At 33.8% G+C, this 12,906-nt stretch overlaps 1 protein-coding gene across 2 annotated transcripts in view; it reads left to right on the top strand.

The window, feature by feature from the left end:
* The window catches only part of LOC140447982 (ATP-dependent translocase ABCB1-like), a 76,376-nt gene that overhangs the window by 12,891 nt on the left and 50,579 nt on the right, over nt 1–12,906 (top strand). For both annotated transcript variants that reach the window (XM_072540979.1, XM_072540980.1), the window contains 2 exons: nt 2,154–2,254; nt 5,977–6,148. In XM_072540979.1, coding sequence (XP_072397080.1) covers nt 2,154–2,254; nt 5,977–6,148 — 273 coding nt within the window. The remainder of the gene's footprint in view (nt 1–2,153; nt 2,255–5,976; nt 6,149–12,906) is intronic.

Genomic DNA, 12,906 nt, shown 5'->3' on the forward strand with positions numbered 1-12,906 from the left:
CAGTATTATTTAAAAAAAATGAAGGGTCTTTATTATTTTCTGAAGTTGTCCGGTTTCCTGAAGTTGTCCGCGAATAGTCTTGAATCTGGACCTGTGAAGTAACAGCTGAGGGTGACAAAAATCAACCCTGTGATCAGGTGTACATCCAATAGGGAATAACTTTTTTTTTCTTAAACCAAGAATAACGAATCCTTGACTCCTGATTTTAACTCCTTCAGTAGGCGAAAAAGAATATTTGTGGTTAGAGTTACTTCTTACTCTTGAGAAAAAGTAGGGAAAAACACAAGGATTATTAACCTTGAAAAGTAATACAAAAATTACTAAAGAACCTTGTATGAAGGCAAAAAAACTTAATGGTTTTGTGAAACTGTGACCTTCTAATGGTTTGACAATATTTTATGTGAAATGAATTGATTAAATAGATAATTTTAACGAAAAGCACGCTCTGGATATATTTTAGAAAATAAAAGAATGGTATGAGACAGAATATTTTTATAGGTAGTCTTAATAGATAGTAGATAATTTTAAAGATAGATAATTATATGTTTTTAAGGCTGGGAAATAAAATAGAAAATTTGCATTTGATTTTATATTACTAATGGATTTTAGATTCCGAATATTTCTTAATGAAATGATGTGAAAAATGACAGATGTACATATATCAACTATCAAAGGAAAAATGACAATATTTTAGAAATCAAAATGGCTGATGCTTTTTATACTTTTTTTTCTTTTTATTTATAGTTGGATCCACTAACCGGCTCAGAGTGGCTATAAACCAAACGGTACACACAACAAAAACAAACCAAAACTTTTCTCCAACTTTCCTTCCCCAAAAAAAAATTAATATTATTAAAACATATTCTTGCACCCTGGCTGTCTACTGGTATAAACCCAAACTTTACTTCTCTGAGATCAGAACAAGAGTGTTCAGTGTCTCTAGTCGGATAAGCATGTCTGCCAAAACTGCCGCTTTGAGTCGCTGCTTAATACCAACTTGGAAATTACAAATTACTAAGAGATACCGGTGAATATCGATTTATAGATTTTATTTAAAGTGATGCCAGGATTATTGAAGTGACGCACTCGTTACAACGTCTTTAGGAAGTTATTTTATTTTTACTTCCTTTGACGAAAAATATTTGATTTCACGTTTAGGGCTTCCTACTGAGACGGTCTGATGAGTCCTGAAAGTACGAAATACGTATACTTAAGCGAATTGTAGAAGTACTATACATGAAATCAAATCTTAACTGTCTTTTCTATATCTTTATTTACTCGTATTTTGAGTATCAGAAGCCAATTCATGAAAATTTCTTATTTAAATGAATCAATAGATAGAAGGCATAGATTCAGGTGAGAATCTGAATTTTGGTTTCGAACAAGTAGAAATCTTTGGATTTTACCTTTTTGCTTTAATTCAATTAGTATTCGTTTTCTTTGGAGGAAAGTCCTGGTTGTTGTTTCAGTAATTCATCTTAAATAGTTTATGAAAGGCCTTCCTGACTATTATTTTGTTGAGTGTAATAATCGTTTGAAGTATAAAAGTCTTTTTCATTAAATGTATTTCGAGTGAATGGAAAAATTCCGGTCTTATCAAAACCATTTGCAGTTTTATCTATACTTGCAACTCTAGTATACGCCTTTGAAAATAAAATGATTATTTGACACATTTTAATTTTCTCATAGGGTTGAGATTTTAAAAACGAATCATATTCAACATCGTATGCTCGCTTCAATGATGATAAAATGCTAAGTCTAGTGGAGGTTATTATGTTTACAATATAATGATTCCATTTTCTTTGCAAAAATTATAAATTGCAATGGAGCAATGACTAGAGTGATTCTCCAATACCAGTAAAATGGGAGCATCTCTTGAAGGTACTACGAAGTACGAAATACTACCTTCACTTAGACCCTATATTCAGACCAACGGACAAATCCCGGAAGGTACAATGAGGCTGTAAATAGCGCATATATTTGAGGAACATCATCAGTGATAGACAGAATGTTACTACCAGTGCCGCATCGCCTTCGGTAATATCTGCCGCAGTTTTAGATGAAATGTCAGGAAGAAATAATTTCGAACACGATATAATACAAGATGCCTTTGTAATCATTTAACAAATAATGCAAATTTAAATATGTTTCAGATATTTAAAATTAGATCTGATTACTTAAAATCTATTCTTAACCAAGATATATCATGGTACGATCAAAATCAAACAGGTGATTTTGCAAGTCGAATGTCTGAGTAAGTACACATTTTTTTGTTATTTATTTTTAAATTACATTGAGAATTTATTTGTCGGTAAAAAATTAAATATAAAAACTTAAAGAAGCGTATTATAAAAGAAAGGGTGGAGCTGGAATAGGGCATAGAGATCCACCAAAAGTAATTAACCAAAGTAATCTACCAAAGGTAACTCGAGCATTGAAATATTTACCAATACAGTTAATGTTTAAACAAAAAACAAAAATAAACAGATGTCTCTTGTTTCTTCTGCTTCTAAGGGTGCCTGTCCGTTCCGAACGTTGACGATCATTCTGGCTATGATGACTTTGTTGGTTGCTATACGAAATAGCTGTATTGAGGTCTTTCTATACCATGCTCTAAGGTTAGCAAGCCAGGATATTCTTCTTCGTCCTGGGGCCCTTTTTCCTTCATGTTACCTTGCAAAATGCATTGAAGTAGCTCGTGTCTGCCTTGATTTCTCATTATATGTCCCAAGTACTGCAGCTTACGGCCCTTCACGACGTTGACCAAATCCGCAGTTGTGTTCATCCTCCACAGTACTTCTTCAGTGGTAACTTTGTCTGTCCATGGTATCTTCAGAATCCTTCTGTATGACCATAGCTCAAAAGCCTGAAGCCTTCTTTCCGCCTTCAATGTCCACGTTTCTACTCCGTACAGAAGCACTGAGTACACATAACATTTAAAGAGCCTTATTTTTGTTTCTAGGGTGAGGTCATGGCTCTTGAACTATTGTTCCAATTAAGTTAGATTTTTACCCGATTCAACTGTCTAGACCGGTTTGACAGTTGAAATGTGTAGTATGAGATTATAGAAGACTCTCATCTTGGGATTTATCAATTTTTTAGTGAAACTGTTTTGAAATAAACAATCAAATCGTCAAACTCATTAGTTTGCTCGTAACTTAAAAACTCGTCCATTTAGAGATTTGACATCAACAGACAACGTTTTTGAAAAAAAAAGATACACAAAATGAAGTACGCTAGTTGTATTTTTACTATTTGTAAGAATTTGTAAGAATTTGTACTCCAGTGAAGACTGCTATTGCAGATTTTCGGTTATTGGTGAAAAACCCAAAGCCTCCATTTCATTTTCATCTTTGACACTATCTAAAATGTCCACAAATGACCGTATTTTAAAGCAGTTAAGATTTGTTATTACTTTTGAACACAGCAACACTGGGTGGTATATATCTGGCAGATGCATTTTTCAAATGTGTCAGACTCAAAACAACACAGACAACTGAAACATCACGCTATCTTAGAACGTTGACAAGTTTATGGATGCAGCCGTCCTTTGTCGATACTGTTGACAACCGCCAAACTGGATCAGACGCTGTGATGAGTCGCTGAGTAGTAAACTTAACATGAACATAATATGTTAAAATATATCAAGAACGAAACTGTTAAATATATAATACTTATGAAGAATTCCACACAAAACATCCACTTTTTCTATGCCAAAAACATTGATTTTGAAATTTGAAAGCACACTCTTGGAACCAATTTTGTTTTATACTTTAGTACTCAAAACTGAAGAAAAAAATAGTGCCGTAACAAAGAACGAGGGTAATCTTGCCTTTTTTACGAGATTTTAAAAATTGAATGAGCGAAATAATAGTGATTTTGGAGTGTTAAATGATTTTTTCTTTTAAAAAGGTTTGTAGGTGCTTTTGAACATATTCTGCAGTGATTTTAAGTAGCGATATTTTTACACTCCAAAATCACTATTATTTCGCTCATTCAATTTTTGAAATCTCGTAACAACGGCACGAGTATCCTCATTCCGGGTGGCGGCATCAGTTTTGAGTACTAAAGAATAAAAAAAATGGTCCCAAGATTGGTCTCAAATTACAAAATCAATTTTTTTAGCATCAAAAAAGTGAATATTTTCTGTGGAATTTGTTATTATATCAGTTAAACTATCTAGGAAGGACTTTTCCAGTAGACATGAACCTGCAACCTTCATCAACAAAGCAGTAATTGTGGGAGAATATTAACGAGATATAATTGGAAACAATAGATATACGAGACAATAAAGTTATAATCTACCAAATGCAATACATCTATAAATAACCTATAAAATATAAAGGAAGTAAGAGACTAGTAAAACATAAATTATGCTAAGAATAGCAGAAATCAGAAATGAATGTATTCATTGTGGGGTGTAAGATGGGCAAAACAAAGACGTCGTCAAATTATAGTCACGTGAAAAGAATAAAGGATTAAAGAGTACAAAAAGTTGGAGTACAGTTGAAAAGTGCAGATAAGGAAAAAGGTATAGTTATCAGACCACTTCCTAAGAGATATTCTTCTTCTTCTTAAAGTGCCTATCCGTTCCGGACGTTGGCGATCATCACGGCTATCTTCACTTTGCTTATTGCAGCGCGGAACAGTTCAGTGGTAGTCGTGTTATACCACTTTCGCAAATTTTGAAGCCAGGAAATGCGTCTCCTTCCCGGTCCTCTCTTACCATTTACTTTCCCTTGGAGAATCAGCTGGAGAAGGCCGTAACGTTCTTGATTTCTCATTACATGACCTAGATATTCCAACTTTTTAGTTTTGACGGTCATGAGAATTTCACATTCTTTCCCCATTCTACGCAGGACCTCCACATTAGTAACTCTGTCAACCCAGGATATACGTAAGATGCGCCTATAACACCACATTTCGAAAGCTTCGAGCCGATTCATAGATGCAACAGTCAGTGTCCATGCTTCCATTCCGTAGAGCAGAACTGTGAATATGTAGCAGTTCAATAGACGGCATTTTGTTTTTAATGATATGTCTCGACTGTTGAAAATAATTCTCATTCTAACGAATGCTGCTTTTGCTTTTATTATTCGCTGTTTAATTTCTGTTGAGTGGTCCCATTGGCTATTTAAATTGGTGCCTAGATATGTATATTGCTCGACTCTTTCGATATTCTGTTGGTTGATTGTAAGTTGAGCGTTTAGTATTGGTTTTTTACTAATTGTCATAAATTTGGTTTTCTTTATGTTAAGAGCTAGTCCGTATCTGTTGCTGACTTCTGTTATGCGATTTGTTAATATCTGTAAGTCATTTAGATTATCGGCAAAAACTATAGTGTCATCTGCATATCTAATGTTATTCAACCATTCACCGTTTATTAGTATTCCTTTCGCACAACCGTCTAAAGCTTCCTTAAATACCCATTCAGAATAAATATTGAACAACAATGGAGACAAAATACAGCCCTGTCGTACTCCACGTTTTATTGCAATTTTATCAGTTAACTGGTCTTCTATTTTGATTTTGGCCGTTTGATTGTAGTAAATGTTTCTGATAATTCTAAGATCTTTGTTGTCAATTCCAATTTCTTGCATTAGAGTCATTAATTTGTCATGTTTTACTCTGTCAAATGCCTTCTGGTAATCTATAAAGCATACGTATATATCACAATTCACATCCCTGCATCTCTGAAATAGCACCTTTACAGCAAAAAGGGCCTCCCGTGTTCCCAGAGCATCACGAAATCCGAATTGTGTTCTTGTTAGTTGTTCCTCACATTTTGTATATATTCTTTTGTGGAAGACCTTTAGAAATGTTTTAAGTAAATGGCTCATAAGGCTTATAATTCTATAGTCTTCGCACTTTCTCGCATTGGGGTAAGAGATATTAAAGAGACGAATCGGTATTAACATGCATGATCAATCTGTATAAATATCAATATTAAACCTTCCTTTTTGGTTTATTTTTTAGTGATTTGTCCAAATTTGAAGATGGAATAGGTGAAAAGGTACCAATGTTTATACATTTTCAAGTACTCTTTGTAGCAGCAGTAACAACAGCATTGGTCAAAGGATGGGAACTAGCCTTGATATCACTGGTAGCAATACCAGCATCGATGGTATCTTTTGGAGTGATAAATTTGGTAAATATTTCTTAAGAATTTTGAACCTTTGAAACGAGTTTTTTATCCATAGAGTTGTTAAAAGTTACATAGTTTACTTTATAGCTACTTACAAATTAACAAATTACAAAAAAAAAGTGGTACTCGTAACAGTAGTCGGTACAGTAGTGTAGTGGGAAGTTACATTCTATGTTTTTTGTATTTTTAAAATTTAAATAATATTTTTAAAATTGAATAAAGTAATTTTATTATTATTATTTTTTAATTAGCTCTGCGGCTCTTTTAACTGACATCTGATCTGTTCAAAACCACATTATATAAAATACAGTCCTGACGGATACTTGAATTCTTTAAAAAATGTACCGATGCATACCTATGGGATACATCCATGATACATACATGTGATTTCCAAAGCCACCGCAGATTTTCAAATAATTTAAAAACATCTCTAAAAACTCTGAGACAAAATTTTGAAGCAAATGTTATTGAAAGTGGTAACATGAAAAAAGTCTACAAATACATACGTTCCTCCATGACCTCCATTCCTTTACTTTTCAAAAACCCAACCAGACCTTATGCTCTTCTGACAAAAAATCTTCCGAAACTCTCTCTTTAGCATTTTCACAGGTTTTTACTAAAGAATCGAATGATGGCTATCTACCTGCTATTAACTGTAATCGTGTCGGCGCATCCTTACAGCAAGTTGAATTCACAGTGGATCATGTCAAACAACACTTAATGAAACTTCGCACAGCCGCTTCACCCGGTTTAGATGGTTTAACACCAAAACTGTTAAAAAGGTGCGCAGACACGCTTGCAATCATCCTATTAGCTTGCTGCCAGTTGTTGCCAAATTTATGGAAGCCATTATTTCCGAGGAGATGACGGCCAGAACGGCCAGAACATCGAGGCCATAGGTGAAAATGATATGTATAAATACCTCGGAATAAAGCAAGCGCGGAAGATTGACCATAAGCAAATAAAAACTGAGATATCTACTGAGTTTATACGAAGGGTAAAACAGCTGCTTCTTTCACACCTTAACAGTAAAAATTTGTTTAAGGTACTAAACACCTAGGCATGTTCCGCGCTTAGCTACTCATTTGGTATTGTTAAGTGGACAAAAACGGATATAGAAAATCTTCAGCGAAAAGTACGAACACACCTCACAAAGGCACAAAAACACCATCCTCGAAGAACAGTAGAAAGAACGACATTACCGCGGTATTTAGGAGGACGAGGACTTATGGATATAAGTGAGCAACTAGAAAAACAAATTACTAATTTAAGAACTTATTTTCAGGTGCAAGCTGAGACATCTACTCTACATCGTGCGATTTGTGCAGTAGATGATACAACACCGATCAAACGGAGGGAATTAGAAATGCGCATAAACCATCTTACTAAGGACGAAAACATGCGCACCTGGATGGGTAAACCTCTGCACGGGCGACATCCCAATGAGGTCAATCAAGACCATGTCGACAATATAGCGTCGAACTATTGGCTGACATAAGGAAAGATGTTCCCTGAAACAGAAGGTTCACTACTGGCCATTCAGGATCAGGTTATACCAACCAAAAATTACCTGAAATATATCGTCAAAGACCCTCAGGGCCAAAATGATAAATGCCGATATGGATGTCAAGCTCAGGAAACCATCCAACATCTTACCGGGGGCTATCAGGCATTTGCTGCAACTGAATATAAGGAACGGTACGACTCAGTAGGAAAGATCATTCATCAAGAGATAGCTATCAAACTGGGACTTCTTCAAACAAACCATCTTCCATATTATCAATACGTTTCTGAGAGTATACTTGAGAATGACAACTACAAGTTATACTGGGACCGCACTGTGCTCACAGACCAAACAGTGGCACATAATAGACCAGATCTCATACTAGTTAATAAAGTAAAGAGACAAACAACATTAATTGATGTGGCGATACCCAACAACAATAATCTTCGTGTTAAACAGAACGAAAAAATTGCCAAGTACAGGGATCTGGAAATTCAAATACGAAGACAGTGGAGAATGGAAAGTACCCAGACAATACCTATTATTCTCTCTACTACTGGAGTCATTCCAAAGAAGCTCCTAGAAAACATAAAAAAGCTAGGTCTGAATGAACATCTTTACAAGACCATGCAGAAAGCTGTACTACTCTCAACGTCCAGATATCTACGAAAATTTTTGGGAGATACTCCAGCATACCAAGTCACCTAGGGCTCGATAACACGGAAAGAGTCCCACCAGAGATCAATCCTTTTAATACCGTAGGTATCTGGGATGAGTGAATTTTCCGCTTAGGGAATCTTACATAATAATAATCTTGTTACATTTACTGCTCCAAAAATTATGGTTTAATTTATACCCTAATGTCGAATTTTACATTTAAATTGTTCTTTAATTAATTCAACATTTAGCAAATATTAGATTAATTCTGCATCGTTTGTGTAATATTTGATATATCGATAATAGAAAACAATGCCATTTTGTCAGAATAAAACCAAAACATACACTTAACTTGTTTTAAATTGTTGTTGCAAACCACTATTTATACCAAATATTTTATGTTATTCAATGTTTATCCAGTAGAGCGATTATTTAAACAAATGTACTTGCCCAAACAGTCACTCTAAGGGCATTTTATAAATCGCAATCGATTCTTTAAGGCTTCATTTATAAGTTGTATTAAAAAAACCTCAACATTTTATTAAATTTGATATTAAAAAATAGTTTGAAAAAGGGCTGACTTATTAGCTTCTGAACATTTATAATTTTTTGATATTTTTTATCTTACACGGTTGTAAAAAGGGCTTAATAAATTGCTGGTGAAAAAGTACACTTTCCAAAAAAAAACAGAATCTTCTATGACCAATAACAAGAATCAAGCTCATATTGCAGCTGACAGTTCTCCCATCCAGTTTTTAGTAGCGGTATTTTACGAGTACCATCATTTTAACGGGTTTCAGCTCTTAATATTAATAAACAATAGAAATATGGTTTTAATAAAAAAAATTGCTATCTCGTCTCCTATTGGTCATAGAAGGTTCTGTTTTTTTTTAAGTGTGTTTTTCACCAGATTTTCTTTGAGCCTACACACAAGTGTATGCCATAAAAAATGTTAAAGTTATTATAAATACTCATAAGCTAAAAAGTCATCCCTTTTTTAAACTGTTTTTTAATAACAAATTTAATAAAATCTTGAGATTTTTTTAAATAATCTTAAAAACGAAGCCTCAAAGATCGACAGCGATTTACAAAATACCTCTAGAGTGACTGTTTAAGCAAGTATAGTGGTAGTGGTTTAAATAATCGGTCTGTGGGATAAACAAATTAACTTGTAAGCTATTTGGTCGATTCATTTGAAATTTTGCACACTTTAATAACTCATTAAGAGCCACAATTTTCAATAGTTATATTACATGTCATTATGCGAGAAAAAAGTTATACCATTTATAAATTAGTGCAAAATAAGGGTTTTTTTGAAGTTATCTCGGCCAATTCTTTATGTATATTAATTTTGAAACACTCATTATTAAAGAACTTTTAATGATCTATAACTTTAAACCATAAAAATTTAAACCACTTTTTGTAAAATACGACTATATAAGAAAGGTTTTTTACGCAAAAACCTTTGTTTTTGTGTAAAAAAGCCTTACCAACAAAAAGGATTGTTTCTCGAAATTGTACAACTTCTAAAAAAATATAACCTTACATCTAAGGCATACTTGGAATCGGCACCAAAAAAATTGCACTTATCTTAGCAAATACATTCAAAATGATATTTTACGTTCTCTCAAAAATGTAAGGGTTATTCAGAAGGAAGTCAAAAAGCAGCATCTTCTTGTGATTGTAGATGAGACTTCTGATGTCACTCAAAACGATTGCTATTGTTTTCAGATATATTTCTAAAGTTAGTACGATTTCAATTGAAGGGCTAGTAACATTGAAACGTTTAAATTTAACTGATGCAGAAACCATTTTTAAAATAATAGATTATACTTTGCATGATATGAACGTTTCTAAAAGGATGTTGAAGTTGTATGCTTTGACGGAGCTTCAGCGATTTCAGGAAACTTCACTGGTGTACAGAATAGATGTAAAGAGAAAAATATTAAAATTTTGTAATTTTATTTCTATGGTTATTGCTTTACTTTAACATTGGTAGCCGCTTGCGCTAAGTATATTAAAAATCCAAAGATGTTGAGCTTGAAGCAATTATAGAAGACATTTAAGAGACAGTTGATAATGCAACTGATGCAAAAGCTAAAGTTAACGGTAAAGGGATACTACATCAAATAAAATCCAACGGTTATAAAAATTAGCAAATTATTTCAGTCACCAGACAAAAATATATATTTGTTAAACTATAGGAAAAGTTTCAACTTAGCGCTTACTTTGTAAGAATTAAGGATCGAATCATCTATATTTGATAATATTTATTCCAAAGTAAAATATACTTCATCTAATTTACTTACGGTTGCACGTCATCCGCGACATAGCCCGTGAGATCACATGATACCAACACGAAATATTTAGGCTGTAGGTGTGTTCTTTTTAGAATCACTTTGCCGAGTACACTGGCATTACAGCCACTAGATATATTTTATTATATACGCATAGAAATAATATTTGAAGATTTCTATTAGTGTTAACTTAAAGAAATACACAATAATATGTTTCATTTAATTTGTATAAATGCATTATAAAGCGTTTTTATGAAGAACATTTGTTCGGAACACACTGTAACTGTAATCGAACGAAGGTGACAGTTGACAGTTGCGGTGTTGACTAATGTTAATAAGTAATGAAAAAAGTGTTTAAGTATTCCATTTTACATGACGCATACAAGCGGCTCAAATTGTTGTTAACAAGATCATTTTTTAACTCTTGTTTTGTTTCTATTTATTTACATTAAATATTAATTTGTTTTGTTGTATAATCCACTTTTGCAATAATTATGTGACCTATTTGATTTAAAATGGATTCAGGATTTTTTTATACTGCGGCAATTATGTCAACTTCGATCTATGTCAATGATAATGACGTGCAACGGTAAGTAAATTAGATGGACTTCAAATTGACATTTCTACTCAGTAGATATGCTATGTACCTCTGAACGCATCCCCCCAAAAATTGGGTTGAATGCAATATGTGTCGTGCGCATCGGAGCATGCCTAAAGGACATTATATTGTATCTTCGTTTCTATTGGTCCGATCATGACGTACGAGGGTTCGTTGGAAAGGGACGGAGAGAACGAATACGTTGAGTTAAAAAACATGGTGGCGTATTGCCAAAAGGACACTAAGCTTGTAACGTCTAAACGGCTCAACGTACAACAACGTGCAAGGTATCGATGGAAAGGGCAGGTGCCAACGAATACGTAGACATAGAAAAAAACATACTGGCGTATTGCCAAAAAGACACTAATCTTGTAACGTCTAAATAGCTCAACGCACAACAACAAGTAAGGTATCATTGGAAAGAAGATGACAAATGGGGTTAAACGCAATAATTTTCATGCGCATCGTAGCATGCCAAAAGGACATTATATTGTATCTTCGTTTCTATTCGTCCGATCATGTCGTACCGGGCTCGTTGGAAAGGGAGGCGGATAACGAATACGTTGAGGCAAAAACAAAGATAGCGGCATTGCCAAAACAGCATTACAGCAGCATATCTTCGTTGCTATTGGTCTGATTTTGACGTATGGGGTGTCAAATGAAAGCGGTGGCAACACAGAAGCCAACTGTCAATTCTTCTTCTGCCATTGTCCAATGTGAACTGTCAATTCTATTTCTTTTCCGTACAGTGCCTAACAGAACATGACAGTTAACGTAGAAAGTGATGGGACGTGGTAGTATATGAATAAGGTGTTTGAATAAAAAACAAAAAAACATATTTATTAATACATAAAAATTACCAATAGCAACGAAGATATGCTGTAATGCCGTATTGGCAATGCCGCCATCTTTTTTTGCCTCAACGTATTAGAATAGAAACAAGGATACAATATAATATATTGTTGGCATGCACACGTCATCCTATGTTAAGCCGTTTGGCATTTACGACCGGGATTTGCGATTTTAAGGGATGCGATTGAGGGGATGCGCTCAGACGTACATAGACTACTCTACTCCGATAAAATCTAAGGTTTACTACTACTAAATACAGATAAAGATAATATAGTTGAAGAATTTTAAAAAATCGTACCATTCCAGCGACGAATGGTATTGTAATATGTTGTTATAATAAATTTTTAATGTCAATCTAAATTTTTAATGCATTTCTTATATATGGGACTGTAGCATCCATATTTTTCTTATGAACACGCAATTATTTAATATAAAAACAAACCCACTCGTTTTAAAAATTTACTGTTGTAAAAAATATATTTTGAATTAAAAAATATTTCAAAAAATTATAAACTGATCTTCATGTATGATAATATCATTGTTGGAAATTTAAAAAAATATATAAGGGGGGCGCGAGTTTCAGCATTGGTGTCCACTCTTAAAAAACCTGGCCACTCCTATGCCAGGGGAACTTGTGAAAATAAAATGGACAAGCGGCAAAAAGTGATGATCCAGAGGAAGACTCAAAACTAAGTCGTTTTGTAGAACCTCTCTACATTTTTATTTATCAAATAGAAATGTAGAGGGAACAAGCAGAGAGGTGACCCCGGGAATGGACTATTCATACGTCACAAATATACATAGTCATTGACCTCAATCAAAGTCATTCAGCACAATAACGCAAAATTTTGTT

This window comes from Diabrotica undecimpunctata, chromosome 8 (assembly GCF_040954645.1).
Source record: "Diabrotica undecimpunctata isolate CICGRU chromosome 8, icDiaUnde3, whole genome shotgun sequence".
Lineage (NCBI taxonomy): Eukaryota > Metazoa > Arthropoda > Insecta > Coleoptera > Chrysomelidae > Diabrotica > Diabrotica undecimpunctata.